The 16,949-nt window shown below is 49.8% G+C and overlaps 1 protein-coding gene across 1 annotated transcript; it reads left to right on the forward strand.

The window, feature by feature from the left end:
* The first annotated feature begins 10,215 nt into the window (after positions 1 to 10,215).
* Positions 10,216 to 14,317, forward strand: LOC135389195 (uncharacterized protein K02A2.6-like). The gene has a single exon (XM_064619261.1). It carries the CDS (start codon positions 10,280 to 10,282, stop codon positions 14,315 to 14,317), a length of 4,038 nt encoding a protein of 1,345 aa, XP_064475331.1. The 5' UTR covers positions 10,216 to 10,279.
* The last annotated feature ends 2,632 nt before the right edge of the window (positions 14,318 to 16,949 follow it).

A 16,949-nucleotide genomic window follows, 5' to 3' on the forward strand; every position in this document is an offset into this window, starting at 1 on the left:
GCTCTCCGCAAACAATTCCTCACAAGTGATTGGACACCCCTTCCGCATCCGTCGTGTCTCCCCTCCACAGAATGAGAGAGAGGAAAAGGAAAATCTTCAATTGCCTTCTGTTTTTTATTTATTATAAATCACGCACAGAGAAATGAACGAATCAAGATCATTTTGTGTTGATCCCAAGGTAACGGTATCTTCATTCGACAAGGAGGCACTTCTAGACTTTAGTAGACCTTTAAGGATACGCAGGAGAGCACGCAGATGCGGGAGTATGATCAACCTCGCGGAATGACAGCTTTCCGAGAAGTTGCACTACAAAAGCAGCATACAGCGCGCTGACGCACTGTTGGCACAGGAAACAGGTGCAACCGAGCCGTCTAACGAGAAAGGTTAGCGGCAAGTATTACGAAAACAAAAAGAGCGAGAGAGAGTGGGACAAATCCTGGCGTTAATGCATCCTGTCCGAATTAGGGGGGAGGGGGGGACGAGAAAATGATCATGCCGTGTGGGACTTCTTCACTGCAAATAGGTTATTGCCTCTTGTCCACTGTCAGTATTCCGTGAGGTACCGTTCAATGCAGAAAATACGCAACAAGTTCAAGGAGGTGGTCGTGGTACGCGTAATCTTGCATGTGCACCGCAGTGACACGGACCCGACAACATCGGTTTGTGTGCCCACACAGTGCTTGATCATGTGGTCACTAACTGAGTATCTTGAGCGCAGGTTTTCACGTTGGATGACGAGGGGTTCCTGCGGTGTTAATCTAGCTTTCGGATTCAACGTCTGCGATGATTGCTCTCTCGTTAAAAATGCTAGGCGTGTACCAGGAAAAACTATACTGGAACACACGTGTTAGCAGTAGGGAAGGGAGGAGTTCTTAATAATAATTGGGTGTTTAAAGAAACAAGGTCTAGCAATGCGTCTTTTATCCCTCTCGCACCCCTTCGAAGATTTTTAGCTTTTAAGTTGAGATGAACCAATAAATTTATTGCTGTGTCTGAGAACCTACGTGTGTCTTCTGTGTCCGTGTCTCTCGGTCTTCTTCATTGGGTGTTTACGTCGCGAGACAACTGAGATCATGAGCGACGCCATGCACAGCGGTCGGTCGGAGGAGTTCTTACCATCACGAAGCTCTCCCTAACACAATATTCTACGTACCACAATCCGACCACTGAACGCCCCGCGACACGACCCCGTCAAACACTTCACGAGTCGTCGCATTATCACCGGACAGCATATAGGCGGTTAGACAGATGTTCAGTTGAAAATATTTTTGGTATAGAACTAATTATTTTATCTACACCCCGCGCTACCACCTGACACAGCGAGCCGACGTATTGACGGCCACGGACAACCGCCGAGTCCCTGCCCGTACCCGCACATTTCCCTATGCAGACATAGCACAGATATACTCTTGCAAACATTTTACTAAATGACTAATTATTTAATCTGCATCCTACGACCTGACGGTACACTTGCCGCTTGCACCTACGCGTGACACGCAAAATATAAACAAATACGCTGTTGCCCAATCGAAAACATTTTTATTAGCCTAACGGAATTGCATCAAGCCACTCATCTTCCATACACAAGGGTCTTTTTTTTTAACCAACACAGACTCGCGATAGCTTAGTTATTCTTCCTGAGGTACAAATTTTCAGTACAAATCACAGTACAGTGATAGTGTGCCCGAACCTTCCCCGCTGCGGGACACACCGGTAACACCGCCGGACGCCGCCTGGTCGCTGCCTGTGCCACCCACCTTCGTACGCCTTCCGGACCTCCTGGGACGAAGAGGTCAGGTTCTCACTCAAGTCCTCCGAACCTATTTTTACCTTCGAACCTATTTTTATACTCTGGTCGACGCGAATTTTTCTACCTCTGCCGCAGCATACACCGATGGCGCATCTCGAAATGGCAAGTCCGCCTCAGCATCCGTCATTCCCTCCGAAGGCGTAGTTGAAGGACGTCGCCTTTCGCTTCAAACGTAGTCCGCAGCTGAGGAACTTTATGCCATGCTTTTTTTCTGTGGCACATCGTTGATTTTAACCCACTAGAATGGGTCGTGTTTACTGACTGTACATATGCGCTGCAAGCAATTGAAAATCCTGGCATCACAAGCTCATCCGCAGCGTTGGTGATGGATGTGTTAATGGCTTACAACCTCGTCTACGAACCGGGGCATACGCTGATTGAGTTGAGTTGAGTAGATAAGAAAAAAAAGGAGAAATAGGCACTCATTACGAGGGCCGCCTACTCCAGATCACTGAGAAAACACAAATAGCTATCTACAATAAAACCAATGAGTGATAAATACCCTCAGTCAGTCACTCACACACACTGTCCACACACGCTGGGCGTTTTAGCTCGGCTCACGCTGGTTCTCCACTGGGTTCCAGCCCATTACTGTGTCGAAGGGAATGAGCAGGTCGACAGGGCCACAGAAGCAGCTCTCTCGTGTCGGAGACGGACGCGATTAGCGTTGCTGAGAGGAGATCGTCGTTCCGTACTTCGACGCCTCGTGACTCCCCTGGCTTCCCGCCAACGGACTGCTGACTAGAGCACTGCACGGGCCCGGGCATACCCGAAAGCCCGAGCTTTCTGTATCCGGGCGGGCCGGCAGCGGGCTGGGCTTTGCGTTTTTTTTATGTGGGCCTGGGCCGGGCTCGAGTTTCAGCCATCGGGCCCGGGCCGGGTACGAGCTTGGCAACGCCGGCCATGGTAGGGCATGTACGGGAACATATTTCACGAGACTGGATAGCTAAATTTCCATGTCACTTTTTTTTCATTGGGTATGGGATATCATGGTATTCTCATCTAAGAACTATCATTGTTTTATATGTGATTATGCTTATTTCGTGTAATGAGTCTGTCTTTCACACGTGCACTCAATTCGGGGACGATTGGTGTGGCGGACGCGCTGAGAGTCCGGCACGAAGGTCAGTTAGGTTAAGTGTTCTGACATATTTTGTTCGCGTGAGAGTTCGAGAAAGGGGAACTGACACCGGTGCATGCGCAATAGAGCGGAGATGAGTCTCTTTTGAACCGCAATGTACATACATATCGCCCACGCGCGCTGCCTTCCCAAACAAGCAAGCACCAAGTACAGAGCGGCTTGCCGTTAGAGAAACACAGCCAATCCGTTCGGGTGTACCTCCTCGCTCTCTACCAATTAGCTGCGTCCTTTTCCTCTTTAGTAAATCTAAATACTCCTCCGGACGTCGAGAACACATAGAGCAGAGGCGGGCTGGGACCGGGCCTGAGAATGGAAACAGTCGGGTACGGGCTGGGCCCGGGGCGGCGGAGTCGGGCCTGGGCCCGTGCTGAAAACCTGTAGAAGACATCGGGCCCGGGCACGGTCCTGAAAATTAGACCCGTGTAGTTCTCTACTGCTGACGTTCTCCCCCCAGCCATGTTGAGCAGAATTGTTTCAGCGTTCACTTTCCGCATGCCTCGACATACCTCTCGTCAATATGCCGCCGAATGCACCTCAATGTGGACCATCCTCGCCTCGATGCGTCATGTGGATGCACCTCGATGTGATATCATCGAATGCGCATCGATGTGACTTTTACAGCGCAGTGGCGTTGACTCTCCCTAGTTCTGTCACCGCGGTGCAGTAGACGATCTACAGCACATTCCTCTACATTGCCTACACTACCAACCTTCCCGAACCCTACTCTCCGGATCCCTTAACGAGCTGGGCTCTCGCCCCTTCTCTCTCAGAAAATTGCTTGGTCCCTGCCCACATCCAGCACACCAACTTGCTGCCCTCAAAGCTCTCTTCACCGTTCTGCATACCATAGGACTTCAATCCTTCTTGTGAAGGGGATTGTTGGAACTCAAGGAGAGAGAAAGAGAACCGGCTGGTTTGACGGCGAGAGCCCAACTGATTTATTTTCTGCGGCAACGCGGGCGCGAGATGCTGAACGAAGATGATGATGGCACCGATGGAGCTGCTACATGGCTCGTAGCGGTTGATGAGATGAAGCAGCGGAGGGGCCCAGCGGACACGTCGTTGAGGGATGTGGCGGGGGAAGTACTGGGAAGGATTGAGGAATCAACAGTTCGTGGTGCAAGCTGGCGCGCGTCGACTCCGTCGTCCAGGAAAGCCGGTTTCAGCCGGTCGAGCGAGATCGTTTCCGTGCGGTTGGCTATTTGAACGGTGAAGTGCTTGGGGCCACGGGTCACGACCAGAAAGGGTCCGTCGTATGGGGCCTGGATGGGCTTGCGCACCCCGTCGTGCCTGACAAAGACGTTGGTAGCCGTCTGCAGGAGAGGGTGCTGGTAAGACGGGCGGGCGCTAGATCGGGGGGGGGGGGGGGGGGCTGGACCGTAGTCGCATATGAAGTTATGTCGACTGCAGTGGCCGGGGCAGAAGGTGGGAAGAAGGCGCCGGGAATACGGAGCGTGGTCCCGTAGACAAGTTCTGCAGGGGTACATTGGAGGTCCTGCTTGACGGTGGTTCGTAGCGACAGCAGTATGAGAGGTAGGGCTTCTGTCCAAGGGCATGTGGTAGCGGCCTTGAGAGAAGTCTTAAGGCTTCGGTGGAGGCGCTCCACCATTCCGTTAGGTTGGGGGTGGTATGCCGTGGTACGGGTCTTGTGTCCTCCCAGCAGGGCGGCGAGCTCGGCTAAAAGACGGAACTCGAACTGCCTGCTTCGATCCGTTGTAATGGTAGCGGGCGCGCCGAATCGGGCCGATCGATGAACCGTTCGAACGGTTGAGCCGCATTATGAAGGCCAAATGGCATCCGTGGAAATTCGAATAGCCCGAAAAGGGTCGTTATGGCCGTTTTTCGAATATCTGCCTCGGCAACGGGGATCTGATGGTATGCCCGTATGATGTCCAGCTTTGAGAATATAGTAGCGCCATGTAAGGATGCGGTGAAGTCATGGACATGAGGGGCGGGGTACTGGTCAGGGATGGTAACCCGATTTAAGGCTCTGTAGTCCTCGCAGGAGCGCCAGTCGCCGGTCTTCTTAGGCACCATGTGCAGCGCCGACGCCCAGCTGCTGGAAGATGGGCGGATGATTCCCGTTTCCAGCATGTGGTCGGACTCCGCGCGTGCAATAGCCATCTTCTCCGGCGGAAGACGGCGGGGACGAACGAAGACCGGCGGACCTGTGGTTTCGATATGATGGACCACGTTGTGTTTCACGGGCCGGGTCCAGTCAAGAGGGCGAGGTTTAGGGTGAGCGACCGCTGGGCATAGACCGGGATTCGGGAACCGTTCACTGCAGTAAGGGAGTACAAGGATTGTTGTCGACTGTCTGTACGGCTTGCGGGGATTACGCTGACTTCCGCCCCAGTGTCAATGATGTAACATCGGGCAGAAGCTTGCTCGCGGACGTAGAAGAGGCGACTGGGGGAAGAGCCTGGGCCATTGGTCGCCATCAATGGTCCGCCGACTGGTTTCCCTCTTGTTGCCACGAGCAAGGTAGGAAGCAGCACAGTGCAGGGCTGCGGTCTCGGCTGGCGGAACGGTTGGTGGAAGGGGACCGTATTGGCCTGCGGCCACTTCGGTCGCGACTTTGCCGTCGGAGATGAGTTTCTGGTCTTGACGCGTGGGAAGCGGCTATGAGCGCGGCCAGGGAGCGGAACTCGCGACAAAGGTCGTCAATGGTGGACTGCGGGGGCTGGCACGGTTGAGGTCGGGCAGGTTCCGAAGGGGGCAATGCAGGGAACGCAGCAGCTACAGCTGGATTGGTCACCTCCATAACCGCGTCAGCAAGAGTGGCCAGCCGATCGAGGGTCATGTCAGCCGCTGTGGCCAGGACCATTTGTACATTCTGTGGGAGCCGCTGGAGAAAGAGCTCACGCAGAAGGGCATCGTCCACGCAAGCTGATTGATCGCCGAGCAGCTGTCGCATGCGCCGCAGTAATTGAGAGGGCCTGCAATCAACGAGCTCTTCTATCGAGAGAAGCTGTTGCAGGCGTGAGCGGCTTGACAATGTCGTTCGCTGGAATAAGAGCTTGCTTTAGCTGGTCATACGGCGTAGAAGGGGAGGGACTTGCCAGAATGTCGTAGACTTCATTCGCAGCAGAGGGAGTAAGGGCTGAAATGATATGGTAAAACTTGGTCTGTTGCGCGGTTATGCCAGCCAAGTTAAATTAAGCCTCGGCTTGGAGAAACCAGACAGCTGTGTTTCGATCGAAATACGGGGGCAGCTTCACGGCGACGGCAGCCCCTGAGGACGTCGAGGATGGAGCAGAGCTGGCTTGCGGGTCCCCGAGAGGCATGGCAGAGCACGGGCCAAGGTTCTAGAATGTTCGGTCACGGAACGTTCGGGTCACCAGTTGTTGGAACTCAAGAGGAGAGAAAGAGAACCGGCTGGTTTGACGGCGAGAGCCCAATTGATTTATTTTCCGCGGCTACGCGGGCGCGAGATGCTGAATGAAGATGAGGATAGCACCGCTGAGGCTGCTATAGGATCATTATTTCATTCCTCACATCACTACCAGCAATCGGGTAGAGTATCGTCCCTGGCGATGAAACTCCCCATTCATCATGACACAATAAAGTTGTTGTTGTTTACAGTCATTGTGAAGAAGAATGATTCTACATGGCGTAACATAACAATCATGACAACCCTTCAACCGAAATCAGACACTAAGAGACATACTCACAGAACACACACGGGACAAGCTAGCGTTCGTTTACTTTTAATCAACGTAGTCTTTTTGTCTTGTCTAAACTCAGACAAACAGAGTCACGCCGAACAATACTCATTCTACTTGACATATCATTAGCGTTTCCAACGCTCACGACAAATTTTCAATTGAAGTCAGAGGAACAGAAATCAAAGCGAGTAATAATTGTTCTACCAGTCGAATCGTTTTCTGCACTCACGTATCATTACACTCACCACACATTTGACTCTATGATCATATTATTCTAAAACTATTCTTGCCAATGTATCATAATAACTGTCAGCACATATTTTGCACTGTCAGAGAAACAATCGTTTTCAATAATCTCATCACATAGAAACATATATCAACCCTTGTTCAGGGACACCAATACCGATATCAAAGTACAATCTACAAGTAACCGCACATTACGACGGCACAAATTTCAACAGAATTTTAATTGGAAAAGATGTTCTAACCAATACAATGACAGCCGAAATTAGAATTTCAATTATAACAATTCTAAGCTTGCTGTATGTGACCACCGTTCTGCAACCACAAAGCTCACAACACATCAAGCTTACCTTGACATTAATTCTTTACAGCGCAAACGCAATAAAAAAAACCTGATGAAATGCAGCACCAAAGCTCCTACATCCCTCAGAAAAGTACACACGTTTGCCGTCTGGCACTCCTGCGGAAGCGAAAGAAATGTTTCGAGCATTACTTTTCTTGTTTTTTTCTCTCTTTCCTGAAACGTGAGGGGGGGCTGCTGCTGTTTTCAAGTTCTCCGAAATAGGAAGATGTGCATGTTTATATCGCTCTTTCGATTCTCTAAACTACATTTACCATGGGCCCTAACAGCGCGATCTTAGCCTATTGTGTTCCCGGCGGTGTCTGGAATGACGAAATTCGTGGAATTCCTGGTTAAGAAAAACGGCAGAATATTTGAATTCTCGACAAAACGACTTGGGGAACTGATGCTAGGAAAAATATTGGCATACCTGAGTGACCTAGTTACGGTTACATGTTACAGTAACTTTAACCAAAAGGGGTACGTAGTTACAATTTACTTTTGTAGAAAAGTAACTGTAGGAGTGCGAGAATGTGCAGAGCGTGTAGGTTGGGACTGAACATGATTGAGAACGCGGAGAGACAAAGACGACACACACAGGGAAGCGTCCTAAATAGTAGCGTCCTCCTTTCCTGTAGAAATAGTTTCCCGCTGTGCCTTTAAACTGGCTAGAATAATTCCTGCGGTAAATAGACCAAGAACCAATTAAGAAGGTCGCATTAATCACCGGTTTAGGTTTGTCCCATGCAAAAGAGATGTCATATACTCCCTTCCGCTATCCTGCGGGGAAACTAAAAGAAGTTCGAAACTAGAACCAGAAATAAGAACAGGTCGCTACGCAGAACTCAGACAGGACGAAAGGAGGGGCGGGAAGAGGGGGGGGGGCTAAAACAAGGAGACAAACGTATCTGCAGACTCTCAACTGACAGGAGTTTCATTTGCACAGGCATATTTATACAATCACAAGACTGATAGGAGGCGTTCTAGCTACACAAAATTTCCTTCCGTTAGTGTGGCCCATGGGGGCCCCAAGGTTCCCCACACCCCACCAGAAAATCTGTTTCTAGGTCAGTCAGCGCAAGGAACGGGGCGCTGATACAATACGACCCTCTTTTGTGAATACGAAAAGCTTCAATTATCTCGCGTACAGTCTTATCAGTATTCCTGCACAGATACAGATCCGCCGCCAGACGTCTCGCAGCACCCTCGCGTTTAGCTCAAACGCTCTAGCGGCAAACACGTTCCTCCACTCCATCGACCCGAGTATGGAACACACCCTCTCCCAGCGGCTGTCGCGACAGCAGGAGTCGATCCTCCATCGCCTACGCCTCGATGTTGCCCTGACCCCGCTGCTCCTCTCTAAGACGGATAGACGGACGTCCGCGATGTGTCCCTGCAGTGCTGCAGTCGCCGACATATGTAATCTTTTGTTGCACTACAAGCGGTACGCCGGCCCCCGAGCCGTTCTCGCCTCAAGTCTCACTTCCCTAGGCCACAGGGAACTTTCCCTGGCGACGCTGCTGGGACCTGTCCGGCACTCCAGACAGTGGGCAGTCAGCCGAGCCCTCCTGCGCTGCCTGAAGGACACTGGGCTGCTCAGCAGCGTTTGAGCCACCCCACCGTCCCCCGCCACTTATTCTTTTCCTTTTTTGCGTCTTTTTTCTCTTTTGGGAATAGCAAATCGGCCGCGGCCTGTCTGACCTTTCCACCTGTCTTTTTTTCCTTCTTCTTCAATAAACACATCCCCACCCCCTGCGCAGAATAGATGTTTTTTCGACGCATGGTGTGCCTTCGCAGTTCCAAAGGCGTAGGTCAAGGTGGCCTGATGCGGTGGTCCGATGGATGCATATGGTCGAGGCATGTTCCAAAAGTCGGACATTCAAGCACCGCCCCGACTGACCAATATAGGAAGCACCACAATCTAAAGGAATAGAATTTATAGTGCCTAAGACACAACCAACAAAAGGCTTCTTGTGGCGAATGCCACACCTACGAAATTTGGGTTCACCATTAATGCGGGAGCGAAGCCTTTGCAACCTATGCGGAACAGAGAATATAACATATAACATAAGCCCTTTGTTGGTTATGTCTTCGGCACTATATATTCTATTCCTTTAGATTGTGGTGCTTGTTATATTGCTCAGTCGGAGCGGTGCTTGAATATTCGACTTTTCGAACATGGCTCGACCACACGCCGCACTCTATCAAGCCACCTTGACGTACACTGTAGGGACTACGAATGCATACCATGCTTCGAAGAAAAAAAAAAAACATCTGTTCTGTGTAGGAATTCTCATAAGGCTGTACGCGAGATAATTGAAGCTTTTTATATTCACAAAAGTGGATGCATTGTACCAGCGCCCCGTCCCTTGCGCTGACTGACCTAGGAAAAGATTTTCTAAGCGTGGAGTGTGGGGTTGACCTTGGGGACTCACGTGAGCCCCACTAAGGGAAGGAAATTTTGTGTAGCTAGTGCGCCACCTATCATTCTTGTGATTCTATAGATATGCCTGTGCAATTCCTGACAGTTGAGAGTCTGCAGATACGCTTGTCTCTTTGTTTTAACCAGCTCCTTCGTCCTTTCTGAGTGCTGCAGTGTAGCGGCATGAACTATCACCAACTCGCACTCTTCCTCCCGTTGATTAGAAGTATGGAACTATTTAGAAACTAAAAGAAGTTATAACGTAGTACTATAGTACTACTTTCTAACTTCTTTTAGGTTGAAAATGGGTAGAAATGCCACACTTCTTCCCGACCTCCTTTTTCTCTCCCCGTCTGTAGTGTTGTTTATTTTATATCCTCGGAGAAGAGGATGATGTGTTTGGGTTTTTGGAGAAGACGACGACGTCGGGGACGGCGCGTGTAAAAGAACACTTTTGTTTATCTGGAATAAACGGTATGGAGCAAGGCGATCTTGGGGCCTTTGTTTAGTCGTACCTTTGACACAACCGGGACGGAGACACTACAAAAACTGGCGACGAGGGTTCCAACTCGAAGATCTCAAGTTTTTCCTACGCAAGATAACCCACAGCAAACAGCAACCACGTAGGACTCGCCACAAGAACAGCACCGAGCACATGGAGACGCTTCTACCTCCATTCCCGCCCTTTGACCCACACAGCGACGCAACATCGCTTGCACAGCGTTGGATAAAATGGCAAGCACGCTTCGACAATTTTCTTCTGGCAGCAAACGTTACAGACGCATCTCGCAAACGTGCCATGTTACTTCATTATGCCGGTGAAGAAGTATACGATATTTTTAATACGCTCTCCAATACCGGATCAGACTATGACACTGCTGTTGCTTGTCTGAAGCAACACTTTGCCCCAAAGAAGAATGTTGTGTACGAACGCCACGTATTCCGCCTTGCGCGGCAAAACCCAGGAGAAACACTGGACCAGTTCCACGTCAGACTCAGAAAGCTCAGTACAACGTGTGAATTCACAGACGTGGACAAGGAGCTTCTCTCTCAGATTATAGAGGGCACCACATCACAGAGACTACGTCGCACAGCACTACGAGAAACTGACGTCACACTGGATAAAGTTTTAGCGACTGGTCGTAGCCTTGAGAATGCTGAGGTCCAAGCCACCAGCATAGAGAATCCAGCACAGTCTCACTCAGTACAGAAGATAGAAACCAAGAAAGGAACGCACAGCACTCGTCCGAAGAATAAAGCACGAGACAAAAGAAGAACTGAAAGGTGTACAGGATGCGGAGGAAGCTGGCCCCACCCGAACGGCAAAACAACATGTCCGGCATGGGGGGCGACATGCCTCAAGTGTCACAAGAGAAACCATTTTGCGAGGTGGTGCCGAAGCACAGCAGAGGGCACAGCAACGATACAGTCTCTCACTACGTCGTCCAAACCTCAGTCCTCGCTCCGACAAGCAAGTTCGGAGGAGTCTGTGTTCCACGTACAGAGTGTCATAAACAACCTCCCAGTAATCACAGTAATCGTGAACAAAACGCCCGTGGACTTTTTCTTGGACACTGGGTCAGGAGTAAACGTCGTAGGAGAGCAGACTTGGAGCGAGCATTTCCAAGAAACGCTGGAAGAAACAAGAACACGATTGGTTCCGTATGGACTGAAGCAAGAAATCCCTGTCATGGGAACATTCACAGCGACATTCAAGACTCAAGGAAAATCTGTACGAGCACCAATATTCGTAGTAAAAGGGCCACAAGCATCATTGCTGAGTTACCAAACAGCCTCGGAGCTCAACCTCATCAACATCGTACAGTCGGTGGGCCAGGAAACATCGGTAGATGCCAGAAGAGAGTTTCCGAGGTTGTTAGAAGGACTTGGAAAACTAAAGAATTTTCAAGTTAAGTTGGCAATATCAAGCAACGTCAAGCCGGTCGCACAACGACATCGCCGAATTCCTTTCAGAATGAGGAAAGCATTGGAGGCCGAGCTGACTCGCTTAGAAGACATGGACATCATTGAGCGCGTCACAGGGCCTACCCCTTGGGTCTCACCGGTTGTTGTGGTTCCCAAACCACACACAGAAGGAGCGATAAGAATGTGTATTGATATGCGAGAAGCTAACCGGGCTATCGCTCGAGAGAGGCACGTGATGCCCACGGTTGAAGACATTATCAATACACTGAATGGCGCAGCATATTTCTCCAAGTTGGACCTGAATGAAGGATATCATCAGCTAGAACTAGAGGAGTCGTCACGGAGAATAACTACTTTCTCTACCCACTGCGGTCTAAGAAGGTACAAAAGGCTGTTGTTTGGAGTCAATGCGGCAGCTGAGATATTCCAGGACGCCATCAGCCAAGTTCTACCCGATGAAGACGGAATCATCAACATCAGTGATGATATTCTGGTATCCGGTCGATCTATAGAAGAACACGATCGAAGATTGCGTTTGGTCCTAAAGAACCTTGAAGAAGCAGGGCTTACACTAAACTTGAAAAAATGTGTGTTGGGCTCCCGGAGTGTGAAATTCTTCGGCCATGTCTTTTCTGCCCAGGGAGTCACCATTGACCCAGGAAAAGTGAGAGCAGTGGCAGAAATGACTTCTCCAAGAAATGCAGCCGAAGTAAAGAGCTTGCTTGGGATGGTGAACTACTGCAGTCGCTTCATTCCCCGGTTAGCAGAAATTGTGGAGCCCCTGAGGAGACTCACACACACGGATGTTGAGTTCTCATGGAATCAAGAGCAAGAAGATGCCCTCGAAAGGCTCCGAAAAGAGATGTCTCACGCTCCGACACTGGCGTACTTCGATGACAGAAAGAATACGTACGTCATCACAGACGCTGGACCAGAGGGAGTTGCTGGAATTCTAGTCCAGGAAACCAGGGACAAAAAGGATCACAGCATCTTGGCATACCACAGCAGACCGCTGACGCCAACGGAAAAGAGGTATCCGCAAATCGACAAAGAAATGCTGGCCATAGTGTCGATGGTCGAACGTTTTCGTGTCTATTTGGCGGGGGGAAGATTCACCGTCAAAACCGACCATCTACCTCTGGTGTCAATACTCAAGAATGCAAGCGCCAAGCTATCAGCAAGGCTAGAACGGCTTAGCCTCAGGCTGCAACATTACGTCTTTGACGTGGAACATATCCCAGGTAAAACGAACCCGGCGGATTATTTGTCCAGACATCCACCTTCAACGAAAGAAGGAAGTCCCATGAAAGAAGCCGTTGCCGCCGAAGAGTATGTGTCGTTCTTAGTTAGGTGTGCTACGCCGAAGGCTATGACGCTGCAAGACGTTCAAAAGGCTTACAAAGATGATGAACAAATGGACTTACTGATTGCAGCCCTCCGAAGACCTGACAAGAAGTTTTGCAGACATCTATGGAAGCACGGAAAGTTAAAGCCTTTCAACCAGATAAAAGAAGAACTAACAGTAACAGAGAGCAACTTGGTCTTGAGAGGACCACGCTTGGTAATTCCCGAAAAGGCGCAGATGGAGGTTGTGCAGTTAGCCCATCGGGGACACCAGGGTATGGTGAAGACCAAGCAGCTAATTAGAGAGAAGGTGTGGTTTCCTGGGATCGATAAGATGGTGGAAGCTGTGGTCAGAAACTGTGAGGCATGTCAACGGACAGTAGAGGAGAAGAAGAACCTGCCGTTAGTAATGACAGAGCTTCCCGACGGACCATGGCTATCACTCGCAGCAGACTTTGCTGGTCCACTACCTGGCAACAAGTATCTGCTTGTCGTCGTAGATGAATATTCACGGTTCCCCGTGGTTGCGACGTTATCATCTCTGAACGGAGGAACGGTGACCACCAAGTTGAACGACATGTTCACCGTACATGGCATCCCTGAAGTTGTAAAGACAGACAATGGTCCCCCGTTTTTCGGGAAAGAATTCGCCGACTTTATGAAGCACAATGGTATTCGTCACCATAGAGTAACACCTCTGTGGCCGCAAGCGAATGGGGAGGTAGAGCGATTCATAAAGAATCTGAAGAAGACCATAAAGGCAGCCTGTGTAGGGGGACATAACTGGAAGGACGAGATAGATGAGTATCTGTTGAACTACAGAGCCACCCCGCACTCTACCACAGGTGTCACTCCGGCAGAACTACTCTTCGGAAGAAAGATCAGAACCAAGCTTCCCCAAATGCAGCAGAAGCTTAGCTTCGAAGATATACAGGAGAGGGACAGTCGGAAGAAAAGACAAATGAAGGCATACTCTGACCACAGACGTCATGCCGCACACCATGGTCTACACAAGGGAGACAGTGTATTGTTGAAGAGGACAGCACCCTTGTCCCATGAGACACCATACGAGCCTCAGCCATACAAGGTCATCCGAATTCAAGGGACCGCAGTTACGGCTGTACGAGACCACCGAAAGATAGTCAGGAATGCATCTTTCTTCAAGCGCATTCCCTGTAGGGACCAGGACGCTGCAGATGACTGGGATAGTACTATGATCGACGATACTTCGAAGGATCAAACACTGGAGTCATCTCAATCCGGGGCTATGACTGGAAACCTCGAATCAGCATCAACTGGACAAGGTTTCAAGGACCCAACCGCCGTTGAGGCCAGGGCACCGCTGGAAGAACCAAGGCGCTATCCAATACGCCTTAACCGAGGGCAGCCTCCACAGAAGTTCGGAGACACCTTACTCCACTGAATGAGGGACGCTGCCTAATGAACTAGGGGAGGGATGTAGTGTTGTTTATTTTATATCCTCGGAGAAGAGGATGATGTGTTTGGGTTTTTGGAGAAGACGACGACGTCGGGGACGGCGCGTGTAAAAGAACACTTTTGTTTATCTGGAATAAACGGTATGGAGCAAGGCGATCTTGGGGCCTTTGTTTAGTCGTACCTTTGACACAACCGGGACGGAGACACTACAGGAAGGTCGGAGTACTGCATTTCTGCCCCTCCACTGACCTGTCTCCCTCTTAGGGGTCAGTAATTTTGAGGACACAGCCAAGGATAATGGTGGAAGTGAACAGTTGCATGGGGTTAGGCGTGTTTCGCTTCCCTCTCACTCCTTTTCGCCCCTTTTCCTTTCCTGTGTTGTGTATGTTGGGGACACCGTGGGTTTTTGTACTTCAGGAATCCGGACGCTCTTGCGTCTTAGGTAATATTTAGAAATTAATTTTCGTCATGATTATTATGTTGAACTTTGATGCAGAAAAAGCGGACCATTGTGAAGAAAGTCGCAAATACAGACCTGGACTAGGCCGCCAATAACTCGCCTCCTTTCCAAAAAAGGAAAGGAGGAAAGGTCAGACAGGCCGCGGCCGATTTGCTATTCCCAAAAGAGAAAAAAGAAGCAGAAAAGGAAAAGAAATAAGTGGCGGGGGACGATGGCGTGGCTCAAACGCTGCTGAGCAGCCCAGTGTCCTTCAGGTAGCGCAGGAGGGCTCGGCTGACTGCCCACTGTCTGGAGTGCCGGACAGGTCCCAGCAACGTCGCCAGGGAAAGTTCCCTGTGCCCTAGGGAAGTGAGACTTGAGGCGAGAACGGCTCGGGGGCCGGCGTACCGCTTGTAGTGCAACAAAAGATGATACATGTCGGCGACTGCAGCACTGCAGGGACATATCGCGGACGTCCGTCTATCCATCTTAGAGAGGAGCAGCGGGGTCAGGGCAACATGGAGGCGTAGGCGATGGAGGATCGACTCCTGCTGTCGCGACAGCCGCTGGGAGAGGGTGTGTTCCATACTCGGGTCGATGGAGTGGAGGAACGTGTTTGCCGCTAGAGCATTTGAGCTAAACGCGAGGGTGCTGCGAGACGTCTGGCGGCGGATCTGTATCTGTGCAGGAATACTGATAAGACTGTACGCGAGATAATTGAAGCTTTTCGTATTCACAAAAGAGGGTCGTATTGTATCAGTGCCCTGTTCCTTGCGCTGACTGCCCTAGAAAAAGGTTTTATCGTGCAGTGTGGGGAACTTTGGGGCCCCCGTGGGCCTCACTAACGGAAGGAAATTTTGTGTAGCTAGAACGCCTCCTATCAGTCTTGTGATTGTATAAATATGCCTGTGCAAATGAAATTCCTGTCAGTTGAGAGTCTGCAGATAGGTTTGTCTCCTTGTTTTAGCCCCCCCCTCCCGCCCCTCCTTTCGTCCTGTCTGAGTGCTGCGTAGCGACCTGTTCGTATTTCTGGTTCTAGTTTCGAACTTCTTTTAGTTTCCCCGCAGGATAACAGGAGAGAGTATATGACATCACTTTTGCATGGGACAAACCTGGTCCGGTGATTAATGCGACCTTCTTAATTGGTTCTTGGTCTATTTACCGCAGGCCACCTTGACCTACGCTTTTGGAACTGCGAAGGCACATCATGCGTTGAAAAAACATGTTCTGTGCAGGGGGGGGGGGGATATGTTTATTGAAGAAGAAGAAAAAGGAAAAGAGGAAAGGTCAGACAGGCCGCGGCCGATCTGCTATTACCAAAAGAGAAAAAAGAAGCAAAAAAGGTACAAAAAGACCAGATCGGATTTAGATCGAAACCGCGTTTGAAATGAGGTGACAAATCGAATGCAAATCAAGTTGCGTTATCAAATCTAATCATGTTTGATCCGCATATAAATTTCTGTCAAGTCGATTTGATTTGTCTTTCCTTTTAACGAAGATTTAAATTCGGATTTACATAAAATATGGTATTTCAAATTTCGCATTCTGCTTAAAGACGACGATGCATGCATAGTTACTTACTGTAACAAAAATAAGGATAGGTTGAATTAATCACCTGATTAATTCTGCCGCCTCTGCAACAAAATTAAACTGAAAGGGAGGAAAATGTATAGAATAGACTAAAACAGACACGAGGGGAGATTCCCTTCACACATGGGTATTTTACCCTGGAATATGCGGTTGTGCAGAACCTCTTTATACTCTCATTCTCTGCTTGGCTATTGTTCTCCCTAGAGATATTGTGGCGCCAACGCTATTCGAGGAACAACAGCGTTGACCATAATACTCCAAAGGCACTAATCCGGGGGGAATACATTAGCTTCATCTTGAGGTCGTGCTAGGAAACACCCAAACACTCAAGGCCAGTGTACGTGGTCTGCTGCTTTTGTGTTTCTTCGTGAAAATGGGCGAGAGACGAAGGGAAGAAACTGCGTCATTCTAGGCATACAGGCAGACAGTCGTGCATGCCGCATGCAGCGAATCTAGCAATGAAGATTATAACAAGTTACGGCGAAAGAATGGCGGTGGTGTCCTGCGACGGCATCTCAACGGTACTGTGCCTGAAGGACGATGAACTAATGTGCAAGCGCCTTACAGTGAGTACTGTCATGTACTTTTT

Source organism: Ornithodoros turicata, chromosome 3, assembly GCF_037126465.1.
Source record: "Ornithodoros turicata isolate Travis chromosome 3, ASM3712646v1, whole genome shotgun sequence".
In the NCBI taxonomy this organism is placed as follows: Eukaryota; Metazoa; Arthropoda; class Arachnida; order Ixodida; family Argasidae; genus Ornithodoros; species Ornithodoros turicata.

Excerpts from the sequence above, each read along its gene's own strand:
- LOC135389195 (XM_064619261.1), top strand. The coding sequence starts at position 10,280 with ATGGAGACGCTTCTACCTCCATTCCCGCCCTTTGACCCACACAGCGAC.